The 17,855-nt window shown below is 44.8% G+C and overlaps 4 protein-coding genes across 6 annotated transcripts in view; 2 read left to right on the top strand and 2 right to left on the bottom strand.

Annotated features, from left to right (window-relative positions):
* Positions 1-254, bottom strand: part of LOC132151465 (SLAIN motif-containing protein 1-like) — an 8,105-nt gene extending 7,851 nt beyond the window's left edge. Inside the window, exon 1 of one of the 2 annotated variants that reach the window (XM_059559570.1) lies at positions 1-254. This exon is cut by the window's left edge and continues 208 nt beyond it. In XM_059559570.1, the coding sequence (XP_059415553.1) occupies positions 1-139 (139 nt within the window). In that variant the 5' untranslated portion in view covers positions 140-254. The other variant, XM_059559569.1, reaches the window with a different exon arrangement.
* A 356-nt stretch (positions 255-610) lies between these two features.
* On the bottom strand, positions 611-6,645 carry mtrf1 (mitochondrial translational release factor 1). Of its 2 annotated transcripts, none has more exons than XM_059559312.1 (9): positions 6,182-6,645; positions 5,929-6,017; positions 5,076-5,157; positions 4,892-4,999; positions 4,646-4,818; positions 4,442-4,559; positions 1,477-1,607; positions 1,239-1,337; positions 611-824 (listed from the first exon to the last, which is right to left on the bottom strand). In XM_059559312.1, exons 1-9 carry the CDS (start codon positions 6,468-6,470, stop codon positions 723-725), a joined length of 1,191 nt encoding a protein of 396 aa, XP_059415295.1. In that variant the 5' UTR covers positions 6,471-6,645; the 3' UTR covers positions 611-722. The 2 variants fall into 2 exon arrangements, with proteins under 2 accessions (XP_059415295.1, XP_059415294.1); XM_059559311.1 differs by having other exon boundaries at positions 1,477-1,613; positions 6,182-6,644.
* A 505-nt stretch (positions 6,646-7,150) lies between these two features.
* On the top strand, positions 7,151-9,356 carry LOC132151466 (tumor necrosis factor ligand superfamily member 11-like). Its single transcript, XM_059559571.1, is given in 5 exon segments — positions 7,151-7,479; positions 8,394-8,429; positions 8,561-8,675; positions 8,761-8,920; positions 8,922-9,356. Coding segments are annotated over 5 exon segments (690 nt in total). The 5' UTR covers positions 7,151-7,371; the 3' UTR covers positions 9,193-9,356.
* A 5,464-nt stretch (positions 9,357-14,820) lies between these two features.
* LOC132151203 (coiled-coil domain-containing protein 122) lies at positions 14,821-17,549 on the top strand. Its single transcript, XM_059559314.1, has 5 exons — positions 14,821-14,841; positions 15,097-15,202; positions 15,735-16,133; positions 16,207-16,323; positions 17,237-17,549. Exons 1-5 carry the CDS (start codon positions 14,828-14,830, stop codon positions 17,381-17,383), a joined length of 783 nt encoding a protein of 260 aa, XP_059415297.1. The 5' UTR covers positions 14,821-14,827; the 3' UTR covers positions 17,384-17,549.
* The last annotated feature ends 306 nt before the right edge of the window (positions 17,550-17,855 follow it).

Consider the following 17,855-nt stretch of genomic DNA (forward strand, 5'->3'; position numbering starts at 1 on the left):
AGGGCGGAACGATGTTCGCGCGCGTCCGCAGCTGCTCGTTCTGCCGCTCCAGTTTCCGCACGAGCTCCTGCAGCTTCTGCACCTCCCGCTCCACGCGAGCATCCGCCATCATCCGCGGCTTCAGCACCGCCGCCTCCATCCGCGCACCGACACACACCCGGTGAGGATCACCGAGAAGAGCGCGCGAGCAGCGGCGCCACAGTGCACGAGAGACAATCAGCCAATGAGAGACGAGACGGTCACACTTTCTCCACCCAACACACACACACATACACTCTCTCTCTCTCCACCCAACACACATATACACTCTCTCTCTCTCTCTCACACACACACACACACACACTCTCTCTCTCTCTTTCTCTCTCACACACATACACTCTCTCTCCACCCAACACACATATACACTCTCTCTCTCTTTCTCTCACACACACACACTCTCTCTCTCTCTCTCCACCCAACACACATATACACTCTCTCTCACACACACACAATTTTATTTATTTTTTTACAGCACTTTTATTTTATTTTCAACATCACACTTGTGCTGCACACATTTGACCTTCATTACTGGAACGTCTGTAGTGATTCTGACAAACTCAGACATTAATCATTTAAGTATAAAAATAATTTAATGACATCAAATATGTACACAGCATTTCAGTCTTGAAGACACAATATGTGTTCATTATCCTCATGTCAGTGCTTTCTCTTCAGGCTGTTGATCAGCTGATGTTCTGAACCAGTTTCAGCAGAGCTTCTCTCTCATGGTTCTCCTGCAGGAGTCTGAGCACCTCCTCCAGAGCCTCGCCTCCCCTCATGAACTCCTAACACACACACACACACACACACACACACACACACACACACACACTTTTAATGGATCCAAGTGGACTCCGAGAACAAGACTCAGTTGCACCCCCTGCCTGCTGTTCTGTGGTCAAACAGAAACCGGTTAAGGTTTAACAGCATCATGTTGACATGACATACAGCCAAGTATGTTGGCCCATACTCAGAATTCATGCTCTGCATTTAACCCATGCAAAGTGCACACACAGAGCAGTGAGCACCATGGAGCAGTGGGCATCATTTATGCTGCGGCGCTTGGGGAGCAGTTGGGGGTTCGGTGCCTTGCTCAAGGACACCTAAGTCGGGGTTTTGCTGGCCCGAGATTCGAACCCACAACCTTAGGGTTAGAAGTCATACTCTCTAACCACTAGGCAGCAGGTTCAGAGCGTTACCTTGATGTCACGAGTCACATAAGCAATCCTGTGGTCCGTCACACGATCCTGACTGAAGTTATAAGTCCGAATTCTCTCTGACTGAGATCGAGTGCCGACCTGAGAGACATAAACACATTTACAATGTAATAGAGCCTGTTCATGTTATTAAACGCCATTATTAAGTGTCTAAACTCTAGATTATAACTGCAGTAAAGGATCGTTTAATGATCTTTATGTGATCTGACAGGTAACTCACCTGTTGTCTACGTGCAGCATGCGTCTGCGCAGTCTGCCGTCCCATGATGCTCTGGTACAGTCGGGCTCGGAGCACACGCAGCGCTGTGTCACGGTTCTGCAGCTGAGAGCGAAATTGCTGACATTCAGCTACTGTTCCTGAGAAGAAGAGAGCCCAGATCACAGCGGGGCACTAGCTCAGACGCACCTGTAGCGGGAAACTAGCTTAGACGCACCTGTGGCAGTGACACTAGCTCAGACGCACCTGTAGCGGGACACTAGCTCAGACGCACCTGTGGCAGTGACACTAGCTCAGACGCACCTGTAGCGGGACACTAGCTCAGACGCACCTGTAGCGGGACACTAGCTCAGACGCACCTGTAGCGGGACACTAGCTCAGACGCACCTGTAGCGGGACACTAGCTCAGACGCACCTGTAGCGGGACACTAGCTCAGACGCACCTGTAGTGGGACACTAGCTCAGACGCACCTGTAGCGGGACACTAGCTCAGACGCACCTGTGGCAGTGACACTAGCTCAGACGCACCTGTGGCAGTGACACTAGCTCAGACGCACCTGTAGCGGGACACTAGCTCAGACGCACCTGTGGCAGTGACACTAGCTCAGACGCACCTGTAGCGGGACACTAGCTCAGACGCACCTGTAGCGGGACACTAGCTCAGACGCACCTGTGGCATTGACAATAGCTCAGACGCACCTGTAGCGGGACACTAGCTCAGACGCACCTGTAGCGGGACACTAGCTCAGACGCACCTGTAGCGGGACACTAGCTCAGACGCACCTGTAGCGGGACACTACCTCAGATGCACCTGTAGCGGGACACTAGCTCAGATGCACCTGTAGCGGGGCACTAGCTCAGACGCACCTGTAGCACGACACTAGCTCAGACTCACCTATAACGGACACTAGCTCAGACGCACCTGTAGCGGGACACTAGCTCAGACGCACCTGTAGCGGGACACTAGCTCAGACGCACCTGTAGCGGGACACTAGCTCAGACGCACCTGTAGCGGGACACTAGCTCAGATGCACCTGTAGCGGGGCACTAGCTCAGACGCACCTGTAGCACGACACTAGCTCAGACGCACCTGTGGCACGACACTAGCTCAGACGCACCTGTGGCAGTGACACTAGCTCAGACGCACCTGTAGCGGGACACTTGCTCAGACGCACCTGTAGCGGGACACTAGCTCAGACGCACCTGTAGCGGGACACTAGCTCAGACACATCTGTGGCAGTGACACTAGCTCAGACGCACCTGTGGCAGTGACACTAGCTCAGACGCACCTGTGGCATTGACACTAGCTCAGACGCACCTGTGGCATTGACACTAGCTCAGACGCACCTGTGGCATTGACACTAGCTCAGATGCACCTGTGGCATTGACACTAGCTCAGACGCACCTGTGGCATTGACACTAGCTCAGACGCACCTGTGGCACTGACACTAGCTCAGACGCACCTGTGGCATTGACACTAGCTCAGACCCACCTGTAGCGGGACACTAGCTCAGACGCACCTGTAGCAGGACACTAGCTCAGACGCACCTATAACGGGACACTAGCTCAGACTCACCTATAACGGGACACTAGCTCAGACGCACCTGTGGCAGTGACACTAGCTCAGACGCACCTATAACGGGACACTAGCTCAGACTCACCTATAACGGGACACTAGCTCAGACGCACCTGTGGCAGTGACACTAGCTCAGACGCACCTGTAGCGAGACACTAGCTCAGACGCACCTGTGGCAGTGACACTAGCTCAGACGCACCTGTAGCGCGACACTAGCTCAGACGCACCTATAACGGGACACTAGCTCAGACGCACCTGTGGCAGTGACACTAGCTTAGACGCACCTGTGGCAGTGAAACTAGCTCAGACGCACCTATAACGGGACACTAGCTCAGACGCACCTATAACGGGACACTAGCTCAGACGCACCTGTTGCAGTGACACTAGCTCAGACGCACCTGTGGCAGTGACACTAGCTCAGACGCACCTGTAGCAGTGACACTAGCTCAGACGCACCTGTAGCGGGACACTAGCTCAGATGCACCTGTAGCGGGGCACTAGCTCAGACGCACCTGTAGCACGACACTAGCTCAGACTCACCTATAACGGGACACTAGCTCAGACACACCTGTAGCGGGACACTAGCTCAGACGCACCTGTAGCGGGACACTAGCTCAGACGCACCTGTAGCGGGACACTAGCTCAGACGCACCTGTAGCGGGACACTAGCTCAGACGCACCTGTAGCGGGACACTAGCTCAGACGCACCTGTAGCGGGACACTAGCTCAGACTCACCTATAACGGGACACTAGCTCAGACGCACCTGTAGCGGGACACTAGCTCAGACGCACCTGTACCGGGACACTAGCTCAGACGCACCTGTGGCAGTGACACTAGCTCAGACGCACCTGTAGCGGGACACTAGCTCAGACGCACCTATAACGGGACACTAGCTCAGACGCACGTGTAGCAGGACACTAGCTCAGACGCACCTGTGGCAGTGACACTAGCTCAGACGCACCTATAACGGGACACTAGCTCAGACGCACCTGTAGCGCGACACTAGCTCAGACGCACCTGTGGCAGTGACACTAGCTCAGACGCACCTATAACGGGACACTAGCTCAGACGCACCTGTGGCAGTGACACTAGCTCAGACGCACCTGTGGCAGTGACACTAGCTCAGACGCACCTGTGGCAGTGACACTAGCTCAGACGCACCTGTGGCAGTGACACTAGCTCAGACGCACCTGTGGCAGTGACACAAGCTCAGACGCACCTGTGGCAGTGACACAAGCTCAGACGCACCTGTGGCAGTGACACTAGCTCAGACGCACCTATAACGGGACACTAGCTCAGACGCACCTGTAGCACGACACTACCTCAGACGCAACTGTTGGCAGGACACTAGCTCAGACGCACCTGTGGCAGTGACACTAGCTCAGACGCACCTGTGGGCAGGTGAACTATGCGGACAGCGCTGTCTGTGGTGTTGACGCTCTGACCACCTGCACCGCGTGATCTGAACGTGTCGATGCGCAGGTCTTTAGATGCGATGTGAATGTCCACCTGTAGAGTTGTTAAACATCATTAGACTCACAACAGAACTAAACACACACACACAATGCTATTCAAACGCTGGAGCGTGGCCTGACATCACGAGGCTGTGGCAGCACTATGACCGTCATGGTTCCCGTGTGAATGCGCTGCATGCGTGACGACAGACCCACTTCAGGAATCCTCTGCACTCGGTGTGTCCCGCCCTCGAACTTCAGCCAGCGGTACACAAACCCTCCGGAGATCCTCACGGCCGCGTGATGGACACCACCTGACATCACACACAAACCATCAGCCACACTCAACACACATACAAAGAGAGGATGGTGGGTAACACAGCGTACCGTAATCTGCCGGAGTGTAATTGAAGAGCTCAAAGTCCCAGTGTTTGTAGGAGGCAAAGCCTTGGTACATGTCAAACATCTCTCTGGTGAACTGCTGGCAGATGTCTCCTACATCAACACACAGAGACACGAGCATCAAACCACCATCAGAGAACGATCGCATCTGATCTGAAGATGATCAAACCTCCGGTGGTTCGTCCCGCTGCCACCTCCAGGATGACACTTCTGCTGTCGAGATCATCAGCAGGAACCAGTGTCTCTATCAGCTGAGGACATTAAATCAACATTGACACACTATTACTTTTAATCAAAACTGAAAATGTGCTCACCCTCACTTCATCTGAGATCAGGATGAGTTTGTTTCTTCATCAGGTTTGTAGAAATGTAGCTCTGCATCAGTGTCTCATCAATGGATGCTCTGAAGTGAATGGGTGCCGTCAGATTAGAGTCCAAACAGCTGATAAAAACATCACAATAATCCACAGCACTCCAGTCCATCAGGGAACATCTAGAGAAGACAAAAGATGAAACAAATCCAGCATTAAGATGATTTTAACTCAAATATATAGAGTCTATAATCCATAATAACACTTCCTCCAGTGAAAAGGTGCATCTGCTGTTGTCTCTCACAGATTTGTTTAAACGCTGCTTGATCTGTGCAGATTTCTCTCCTGATTCAGACCAGAACACTTTTTCACTGGAGGAAGTGTTATTATGGATTATAGACTTTATATATTTGAGTTAAAAACATCTTAATGTTGGATGTGTTTCAGCTTTTGTCTTCTCCAGATGTTCACTGATGGACTGTAGTGCTGTGGATTATTGTGATGTTTTTATCAGCTCTCATTCTGACGGCACCCATTCACTTCAGAGCATCCATGGACGAGACACTGATGCAGTGCTACATTTCTACAAACCTGATGAAGAAACAAACTCTAAATCTTGGACGGCCTGAGGGTGAGCACATTTACAGTTCATTCTCATATTTGTGTGAACTATTCCCTCAACACTTTCTGACAGATAAGTCAAGTCCAAACCTCCTTGTTCAGCTTCTCTGTTCTTCTGATCAGCTCTTCATGTTCCTCTCGGAGCAGCAAAAGCATCTGCTGGTCTTCAGCTCTGGTGTCTAGAACACATGAATAACATTTCAATAACTCATGATAACATCTACAGCTTACAGATGAATGACACAACTGTCTTCTGTAGAGGTGAAGCTGGATTCTGCAACACTGACACGTTATTTTCATGGTTTCTCTTCTCGCTGAGCTGTCATTAGTTAGGGTCACTCACTGTGAATGAGAGTCTGTATCTCGGTCAGCTCTCTGAAGGCTAGTTGAGTTTTCTCAAACGCTTTGACAATCTTCGACACTTCGACTAGCCGCAGGTTTAACCCTCTCCTGTCAGACTCTGGCACCTGTCCGCTCCCTAATCGACTAGAAATACACTTCTGCTCGTCGATCACACGTTTAATGTGTCTCTGAACCAACTCATTCTTCAGGAGATCGTCGGTCTTGTGCCCGATTGATCTGCAGATCCTCACGGTCAGAAGGCGAGGCCCGAGCCGCCACAGAGCCGCCATCTATCGTGTTAGCGGCTAATTGACCATTACATCGAAACCTATCAATCCAGACTGCGATCGATTAATACATCGGTGATTAATGAGGTCCTGTGTTAGTCACCGTGGACATCCACAGGAAACTACAGACAAGGCAAACTCACGTGGCCATCGAAAACAGGGAGGGATTAGAACGCGTAGTGGGCAGGGCTTAGTGACCGGTATTAACTCTGATTGGTCAAATGTGATGTTTATAACCATATGGTGCCTGTTACTTTTCTCAGCACTGCTGATCCATGGTCTAATCACAGTCGTTTGTGTTTACCGGTTCACGACGTTAATTTAATAATTTTCCAGAGATTGCAGAGAAGGATTTTAATTTGTTTAAACTGATTCATGCTAGCTACCTGTACGATTCTATTATCTTGAACTGTTCATTTGTGAAATGAGCATAGACACATTCATTTCTGGTAACAGAACGTGTATGTAAAGCTGCATTGGAACGATATGTGTGTTGTAAAAAGCGCAATACAAATTAATTTGAATTTAATTATTTGACTTAATTAATTGGCGTCGTGTAAACGAAGATTTGAAATTTGGCTCGATGGAGGAATGGGTTTTTCGACCTCTAGTGGACAAAACCTATAAAAACATCGACAAACGCCGCCATCGCGTTGACTCATGGGATTTGTAGTCCACGCGCATTTGTTGCGTTTCAAAGCATCTGCTCACTCGATCATTCACTCTTCCTGCACTGATTACACTCGTCTGAGTTTAGTTCAGTGTCACGTGAGAGACACACAGACAACTCACTATAAATGATTGTTGTGGGTCCACCGAGCAGATCAGCGGTAAGGACAGCCCTCGGACAGAGAGCTGCACTAGTGCACTGGACTCAGTAGTGTGCACTGCGCCATCAGTCAGTATGGACGCGTGGAACGTGCGCGTGCTCGCGGCAGTGACAGTGATCGGATTCATTCAGTTCGTGTCCACTGTGACTCTCCTGCTGCACTTCACTGGACACATCACTCAGGTAATGCACACTACATACTGCATACTACACAGGCACTGCACATACTTTCTTTTGTATGATCTTAACGGGATTCTGCATCTGGATTACTGGGTTATTTATGGAAAAGTGGTTGGGAGACTGAAGTACTCAAAACTGTCTAATTTTAATATATATTTCAATAATCATAAGCTGAAAACTGGTCTTTGAGCTATTGCATTCATTTCATATTTGACAGATTGTGCAACACTGGCATTGTTATTGAGCTGAAACAAAACCTGTCTTTACATAACAAATAAAACAGCATACACCCTATACTAATGATCAAATAAGCAAGACAAGAAATAAACTCAAAACACTTAAAAATATAACAATTTGGAACTAAAACAAAAATTCAAGTAAAAGCTACCCAACAGAAATGAGTTTCAAGACCAGATTTTTTTTTCTTTTAAAAATCAAGGGATTTCGCTTGCCTCGTCTCAACAGGTAAAGAGTTTCATAGTTCTGGAGTGAAGAAAAAGACAAATCTCCCGTCGATCTGAAATGGTTGGATGGTTAACAGGCCAGTTTCAGATGAACGACGGTCATGTATCGTGGTGTAGGGAGTTAAAAGCACAATCTGTATTGTTAAAGTGCAGTATAAATAAATGTGTCTTGATTTAAACCATGATTTTCAAATGTCTTATCTAGAAACCATGAAGGATTTTAAAAGCATATTATCTAAACCTCAGAGATGAATGGCGTGTTGTTCTGCAGCGGTGAATGAGTTCATGTTTTAATGGCTTCTCCGTGAGTGTGGATCTGGTGGATCTGCAGGGGGTCTGTGTGACTCATGACCGTGGAATCAATGATTCCCATCAGAACTCTGCGATTCTTCTGCTTCCCATTAGGATGTGACTGAAGAGGCTTGTTTACTGCCTGTTTCTAATCTCTTCCAGATAGATTCAGTCACAGCGCTGAAGAACCACTCTGAGGTATGAGGTTTTGTTTGCTTGCTTTTCAGTTGTGTTTTGGTTGAGTGAAGGTTTATCCATTTTTAATTTTCTAAAAACAGCAGCCTGAAGATATCAAAAGCCGTCTGATGTTAACGTGAGTTTTAAAACAGGCGGTGGTTAAAGAGTCTCTCCTGAGTGAGAGATTCACAGATGACGCAGAGAAGAACCGCAGACAGTCGTCACCAGCAGCTCACCTGCCCATCAAACCATCCAGACACACGCCAAGTAAACACTACTCAAATCTCTCTAAGTCTCTCTGCCCGCTCTCTGCTGTGCATGTCAATGTTTTACGTGATAATGTCGCTTTCAGGAGATGTTCATGCCACGGTCCTCCATTGGAACCCTGACCAGGGTCATCTCTCGCACTTGGGTTATCGCCACGGACGGATTCTTGTCCAGAAACTGGGGTTGTACTACATATACGCCAAAACCTGTTTCCGTCACTATGAGAGCCTGGAGACGGACGCTGGATCCTGGTTCTTCTCTCACTGCTGTGCAGCTCATCCAGTACATTCATCAGGAGCGCTTCTCTCGGAGCGCGGCGTCCAACTCGTCGGTGCTGATGAAGACGGGCAGCACACGCATGTGGAGGAGAGGAGGCTATCACATGTGCTGTCAGCAGCAGGGCGGCGTGTTCTCACTGCGGCCCGGAGACGCTCTGTACGTCAGCGTGTCCAACTCCTGGATGCTGGACCCCGAGGCTGAAGGAAGCTTCTTTGGGGCTTTCAGGATCAACAAATGAAGAAGAGTAATACTCTGTGATTTTCAAATTCAGAAAATAGCATAACAATTTATATAATGTTATATTAAGTTAGTGATGTAAAGATGAACCGCGAGCCGGTTGAAAATCAATTCAGATATGTGACGATTCAAATCGGTTGAGATGCTAAACAGAGTTTATATGAATGTATCTGAGTCTGAGAGGAACTTACTGTCTTTAGAAAAGTTTAGATGGTATTTTTTCTTTTCATCTTGCCTCTGTATGATGCATATTAAAGTTCATAAGTTCAGCGCTGCTTTGTTTACAGCGGTAACCAAGGAAACAGTGTATCACTGCTGTTCATAAGTTCAGCGGTGCTTTGTTTACAGCGGTAACCAAGGAAACACTTTAAGCTCCACCTGCTGGCAGAGGGTGAATCTGCATCTCGTTCAGCTCGTCTGCTGTTTCTGTTTCATACAGATATTTTTATGCAGTTTCACAAAACTGAAGTCAAACCATTGTTTTTGCATCGATCTAATTTAGATTAAAAACTGCTCCTGTTGAATGTATGTAGAATCTTTGTTTGGCTCATGATTAAAATTCAGTGGTTGCCTCTCATTTTACACATAGCTGACGCTTTTGTCCAAAGCGACTTACAATTGCTATATATGTCAGAGGTTGCACGCCTCTGGAGCAACTAGGGGTTAAGTGTCTTGCTCAGGGACACATTGGTGTCTCACAGTGGATTCAAACCCGGGTTTCTCACACCAAAGGCATGTGTCTTATCCACTGCGCCAACACCACCCCATTTCCATTTTAAATGGAAAGAGCACAGGCAAAGCCTTATTTTGTTTACATGAAGAGATTTTTTTTTAAATTTGTTACTTATTTGATTTGGGGCTTGTTTTAAAATTTCAATTTAGTTTTGTTATTTACATTTACATTATATTTACATTTAGTCATTTACCAGATGCTTTTATCAAAAGCGACCTACAAATGAGGACAATAATAGCTATCAAAACCAAAAGTGCTATATTAGTATATTATTATAGTGTTATATTTAAATTTCACAATGAAATGTGCAGCATTTTGTCCAAGACACATTTCGTTCATAATTTGTCCTAAATCTCCTTTTGTAAAAAAAAAAAAAAATGGGTGAATCAAATCGTGTGTTGAGTGAATCATTACATCCCTATATTTAGTTTTATATTTAACTGGATTTAAATTAATTGTATGCTCAGTCATTCTAATAAACTCCTGATGTGCTTTTCTCTGGTGTATTGTTGTGATGTGATGAACACCGGTGCACATCATCATCATCATCATCATCATCCTGTGTTTCTGTATGGTTATTTACAAGTAGGTCTTAACTGTTCTCAGCAGTACTTTATTATTGCATAACAGCAGAAGAAAAACAGCCGTGTTGAGAAACACACAGATGCAGAGCAATCATGACTTCAGCCCATATGTCTGTATTCAGCAGGATTAGTGGTTACATACTTCAAATATGTGTGTGTGTGTTTTAATATTATTTGAGATGTTTTAACAAAGTCCAACATGTCAACTCTTAAATGCTTTTAATTTGCTGTCTTCAGTTATAGACCCAGAGAGGACTTTCAAGCTCATAATTATTAATGTTATCAAACTGACTAAAACGTGATGACTTTGTTTAAACAGAGTTTAACAACTTAACAAAGAAATTAAATTTGGGGGATTTTTTCCCACCTTCTTAAACTTGTGGTGTTTTATAAAGACAGAAAAAATGGATTATAAATTTCTTGATATGCTGTATTATTATCAACAAATACTGGATTTGATTGAATTGTATTAAATGTTCTAAAATACTGCAACAATTCAGCCATAAACTGAAATAGCATCGAGTATTTTCACTAAGTTTGGGTGATGGTTCAGCACCACGGTCAGCAGCTCCATCTGGACGGTCCTCTGAACAGAGCTGTGACGTGGACATCAGGAGCGTTTGGGAAAAACCCATCTTAGCGTCTCATCCTGTTTGTGTTCACAGAACACAATGTGTGACACTTCCTCTGACATGAGCAGGATCAGAAATAGATGGCAAACAATCGAGTGCAGGCCGAAGACATGTCAGAAATAGGAGAACGGGGTATGTCTGTGCGAGAGCTGAGGATCTAGATCAAACATCCATCATGACACAATAACACACAGACACCTCAAACACTCCACCTTCTGATCTGGAGCAAGATTTACACTGAAATAACATCAAACACAGACATTAAGACTGACATCAAACACAGACATCAGATCCAGACGCCGCTGGAGATCCTCACTGTGTTTTCAGCTGCGATTATAAAAAAAATCAGTGTGTTCAGAATCATATATCAGACCCATCTGAGCTCAGACTGACACCAAAGACACCAAAGGTCAAGGTCAGGGTCAGTGTCCAGCGCTGGGGAACGTTACTCACTTTAAACTAAACTGAACATTTAAACAATAAAAGGCTTATAAAGTGTGGTGTTTTTACCCTTTTACAGAACACACTGCACGCGATGTACTGCTCACATTCTCAACTTTATTCTTCTTCGTCACATTACAAACACAATTCCTCACTAGAGCCCCTAGTGGTGCAGTTCCACATTAATGTGTTATACTTAGCAATTACTATGAACTGTATTGCTTCTCAACACAACATAAAGCATAAACTCTTCAGGAAACATAAATTATAACATACTTAAAATATCAAAACATTGTTCTGACTAACAAAAAACATGTCCTTAGCTGAATGAAAATCACTGATTAACCTCCACCTTCATTACACAATGACTCTTAATATGTCAGTGATTTATTATAGAGAATTATAAAATAATAATAATAATATGCTTATCTGTGATGTTTTGAACACTTTTGCATAGTGAACTTTTTATAAATATGTCGTTACGGTAATGTTATCCAACTACAAGAGATTTGACTTACGATAGCTCTAAACGCATCAGATATTATAACAAAAAAAAAAATAAATAAATATATATATATATATATATATATATATATATATATAGCTGCCAACTCTCACGCATTCAGCGTGAGACTCACGCAATTGACCCAATTCTCACGCTCTCATGCCACACCCCCATATTCTCACGCAGACTCGTGCAGCAGTGAGGAAAAAAATTGCACCGCATGATCTCGCAGAGAGACCAGACAGAAAGTTTAGTTAGTTTTGTGACGATTGTGAGGGAAATACACAATTTATTCCCATAAACTGTGTAGTCAGCCGTCCTCCCTCCCATCTGAACCGTGTGAATTGTGAACGCTGGCAGGTCAGTGAGTTACAGGGCGCTTCTTGTCTCCGTCCAGTTTAGGCTAGTAACTAATAGGCCTATGCGGTTATATGCGGTTATATGTGGGAAGTCGTGGCCTGGTGGTTAGAGAATCGGACTCACAATCGAAGGGTTGTGGGTTTGAGTCTCGGGCCGGCAGGAATTGTGGGTGGGGGGAGTGCATGTACAGTTCTCTCTCCACCCTCAGTACCACGACTTAGGTGCCCTTGAGCAAGGCATTGAACCCCCAACTGCTCCCTGGATGTCGCAGCATAAATGGCTGCCCACTGCTCTGGGTGTGTGTTCACAGTGTGTGTGTGTGTGTTCACTGCTCTGTGTGTGTGCATCTCGGATGTGTTAAATGCAGAGCACAAATTCTGAGTATGGGTCACCATACTTGGCTGAATGTCACGTCACTTTCATACTGTAGTTTATATAGAATTAAGTTAGCATTAGCAGAGTTGTTTGTTGCAGCAGCACTGAGCAGTTATTTTACATGACTTAATAATAAAAAACAGTATCTGGACATGCCTAGTAACGTTAGGGCTGTCAAAAAAAAAAAAAAGATTTTCGAATATTCGTCAAATTTTAAATAAAAATCCACATTTTTAGGTGTGCGTTAAGGAGGCTGCTTTAAGGCCCTGTCCGGGTATACTTCACATTCCAAGCTTTCCAAAGACGGATGAGCTCGACACGCAGTACTTCTGTCTCATCATTCACCTCGTGCATGCTCTGTTGTACGTCTCATAAATTGCCTGCACACGGGCGGGGGGTGCAGCTGTCCGCGAGCCCTCTTGATGATGAAAATGACATATTGCAGCGTGGATGCGGACGGCCCAAGTATATTTTGGCCTTTATCAGTGCAGCTCGAGATGCGATGACAATGTAAGTTTCATTGCATTATTTTTAGCCTTTCCAGTTAAAGCCACTAGATGCAGTGCTGCAGCGACGTTCTTTCAAAATATTGCGGAAAAAAAGAAAAACAATGTGGAGAAGACGTTGTTTACATCAAAACCTAAATCAACCTGTTCACACAGAACGCATTTCGCACACTCGCGTCTCTCACAAGAGAGCCGGATATTTAGAAAGCCATGTAAAATTACAATTTAATTTTTAAAAACCTATCTCGAGATTTTATGGTGGGTTTTTCCCATCCCACTGCATCTCATGTTTTTAAATGTAAAATGGACTCTGTGATTGGCTTTCCGCACTCTGTATTAAACTATGCATGTATACATGATGCTGTTTTGTTTATAGTTGTTTAAGCAACTTAATTATAATTGGTTTATAAACATTTTTTTTAAATATTATTCACTTAATAGTCATGTATTCTAATGCATTTATTAAACGTGCATTAGTAATATTTTGCTCGATGCGCCCTCTTGTGGCATCAGGATAGAAGCAAAAAGCTCCTCTTCACCCTAACTGAAATTATGCATTTGAAGTGAAGTGACATTCTGCCAAGTATGGTAACCCATACTCAGAATTTGTGCTCTGCATTTAACCCATCCGAAATGCACACACACAGAGCAGTGAACACACACACACACTGTGAGCACACACCCGGAGCAGTGGGCAGCCATTTATGCTGCGGCGCCCGGGGAGCAGTTGGGGGTTCGATGCCTTGCTCAAGGGCACCTAAGTCGTGGTATTGAGGGTGGAGAGAGAACTGTACATGCACTCCCCCCTCCCACAATTCCTGCCGGCCCGGGACTCGAACTCACAACCTTTTGATTGGGAGTCCGACTCTCTGACCATTAGGCCACGACTTCGAATATAATTAGAATTTTGATAATATACAATTAAAAAATTCGAATTTAGTTTTTCAGCCATTTTGACAGCCCTAATGTAGTAAATGTTAATTATTGTTTTCTAAGAACAGAATGTGAAGTCAACGACATCCCATATTAAAATGATTTTATTTATATCAATCACAACTCATCAATCATGTCCAGATATTTGATTTTTGGCGGTGTCAGTATGGATAAATTTGAATTTCCTGTTATAGGATGTTATCTGAAGTGTCAGGGAAAGGCAAGAAAGAACGCTTGTATCAGCCGTCCACACTTCTGCTAATGCAAGGATTTTGTGTTTGTATTTTTTTCCATACCAAGCCACGCCCCTACATAAGCCCCTCCCCCATAATCTCACTCTAAGATGAACTCAAAAGTTGGCGTTTTGAGCTGCTGTGAATCACATTATATTTTTTAAATTACTGGCTATTATTGGTAATAAAAACATACATTATTATTATGATTTTATCATAGAGATTATCCTCTAATAAATGTTCATAAATAAATTTAATGTATTACTGTTGTTTTATTTTATACACACGTGCACGCGCTCACGCTCTTCCCGCCATTCCTGTTTCCCGCCGAATAATGGACAATCACAGGTATCAGCTCTAACTTACTTCTTACAAAAGACTGAGTAAATTCCTATCAGCTCACAGAGTAAATGGCGAAATTAGGTTTAATGTTTGATATCTAAGTTTGGCTCGTGTTTTGGCGCTCGTTTAGTGGACAGCTTTTCTGACAGGAACTAAATCAGCCTTTAATCGATAGAGCAAGTGTCTGACTGCTGTTCCTCAGGCCTCATCACGAGCATAGACTGTATGATCACAAGCTAATAACAGACCTTTGTTGTTCAGACAGAAGGATTTTCCTCTGAATGACGCGCTACACGAGCTTCTGCAGCAGGGGGCGACGCGCGCGAGTCAGCTGAGGGATGCGCAGCGCGAGCACGACACATTGCAGGTGCGCGCGCACTGGAGTTCATCACTAATAAACACTCAGTCACACATCAGTCTGTGTACACACATTTCCGCGCGTAATTTAATCAATTATAACTTTAAAAGGCAAAATTATGACCAAATCGAAATTATGAAAGTATGTCAGCACTCATGTTTCGTCTCAAAATGCACACCAGTAATGTTTATGAATATGCCCTGGCTTAGTCTAAGCCCTGTCTGTGAAACCAGGCTATAAAGTCTTAATTATGACATCAAACGTTGAAATTATGGCCTACTATGAGATAATTATTTGCATATTTTTTTAGATAAAAAGTTGAAATTATGACACAATAAATCATCATTTATGAGATTAAAAATATTAAATGCTAATTTTTTTTTGCCTCTGTCATAATTTTGATTTTTTAAGGCATAATTTTATTTTTATGCCATAATTTTGACATTTCATGTTTAAAGTCATCATTTTGACTGTTTATCTCATAATGATGACTGATTTTAGCCTTCCATCTGAAGCAGATGAGGTGTATGTTTCCCATCAGGCATCTCTTCTGCAGCTGGACCGGAGCTGTGAGTCTGTGTGCTCTCAGGTGAAGCTGAAGGAGAAGATGCTCACTGCTCTTCAGTGTGATGTGGAGCAGCTTCAGCGCAGCGTCCTCCGTCTGGACGCACAGATCCACAGCGTCCTGCTGGAGAACCTGGAGCTCAGAAACTGTACGGAGGAGCATCAGGAGCGCCGGCGCTCACAGCAGACAGAGTTCAGCTCGCACCGCAGCCGTATGAGAGACCACAGGACGGCCGTATGTCTGCAGGACAGTCGAGCACATCTCCATCAGGAGCTCCAGCAGAAGCAGCAGGAGGCGTCTGGACTGAGACACACGCTGGACGAGCTGAAGACAGACCTCCTGAAACCAGACGCTAGTGCTGTCCGTCAGACGCAGGTCTCGCTCTCGCTGCTGAGAGACTCACACGGTGACCGCATCACTGGCCTCATGTGTGTTCTGATCCTTACAGAAGGACATCGACCTTCTTCAGGCCAGTATCCATGCAGCCAGACAGATTGTGCTGGAGAGAAAAGCTCATCTGGAGAACGAACAGCGAACACAGACACAGCTGAGGAGAGAGATCGAGGTAAAGCGAGCGGATCGGTCAGTCTCTCTCACAATAACTGTTAATGCTGAGAGATTCATCACTTCTGACACGAATCCAGCTCTACTGAAAACCTAAAGAGTCTTAAATTCATAAAGGCATGGCATTAAACACTGCAACATGTTTTTGTCTAAACGTCATTAAATCAAGGTACATTCACTGGAGAAGCTAAATCAAGATTTTCTGAGACACTGAATGAAGTGAGTTGATGCTTAAAGTGAACAAATATCAGTCAGATGGGAACAAAAACTTGTTTTGCTTTGAATAAAGTTGATTTCTCTGTTTTCTGTCTCCGTTTGCAGCTATATTTGTTCTTGTTTTAATCATAAACTCATTTCATTTTGATCAGTTTCTCAGAAAACAAGACTTCTCATCTTCTGTCGTTTTGCTTCTCCATTAATTCTTAATTTAAGAATCTTCCGTCATTTGCTCTGGAAAACAAGACAAACATATTAAATACTTTTGCAGCGTGATCAGAAGGTACAGTAAAAGTTATTTCCACATTCAAGACCATTTGTACGAAATTAAAAAGTAACACAGATCCGTTTTATCTTCAGACTGTTATATTTTCAGACCATATAGATTTTTTGTGTTCGTTCAGTTTATTAATTACATTTTCTTTGCTTGGCCTCAAAAAGGTATTAAAAGGGATAGTTCACCCAAAGATGCAAATCCTATCATCATTTACTCGTCTTGAAGTTGTTCCAAACCTGTATGAGTTTGTTTCTTTTGCTGAACACAAAAGACGATATTGTGAAGAAAGCAAGTGTCTAAACATTTGATGGTAGCCATTGACCTACACACTATGGAAAAATACTGTAGAAGTCAATGTCTAGTTAACAACAGATGAGTAAATGATGACAAACCCGATGAGCTCTTCCCGCTTCTTCCTCAGATTCAGGAGCGCAGATGTGAGGCCATCCTGAAGCGGCTGCGCAGTCAGCTGAAGAAAGCTCAGTCTGGACACCGTCAGCTGCGCAGTGACATCACACACCTGCAGACGCAGCTGGACGAGCTCAGGGGTCAGCTGGATGCCTCGTAACGGCCGGTGAGCTCTCGTGATCATCTCTGTGTAACACACAAGTTCAGTGTTCTGTGGGAACGTGTTCAGTCCTGCACTGCTGAGTGTGTGTTTGGATGTTTCCTGTCTGAACTGACCCGTGTCCGTGTTAAATGAGGTTCTAGTTCTAGAACATCTGTGTGGAAGTGTGTGTGTCCGAGAGCAGCTTCAGGATCCGCTGTTGGAGTGATGATGATTCAGTTCTGCAGAACAGCACAGATTCACTGACTCCTGTTCAACCAGATCACAGTTCACTAGCTCTCGTGTGACATCAGCATTAAAACAAGCATCACTTCAAGCATTTTGTTCAAATTCAGTCATTTATTGCACACACACACACTCACACACTCGACCCAGTGTGACCTGGATCGCTGCAGATGTACTTATGCTCACATTCACATCATCAGCAGATCAACCTGCGTTTCAGATCCGCTGAACAAACACTTTATGATTT

This window comes from Carassius carassius, chromosome 10, assembly GCF_963082965.1.
Source record: "Carassius carassius chromosome 10, fCarCar2.1, whole genome shotgun sequence".
NCBI lineage: Eukaryota > Metazoa > Chordata > Actinopteri > Cypriniformes > Cyprinidae > Carassius > Carassius carassius.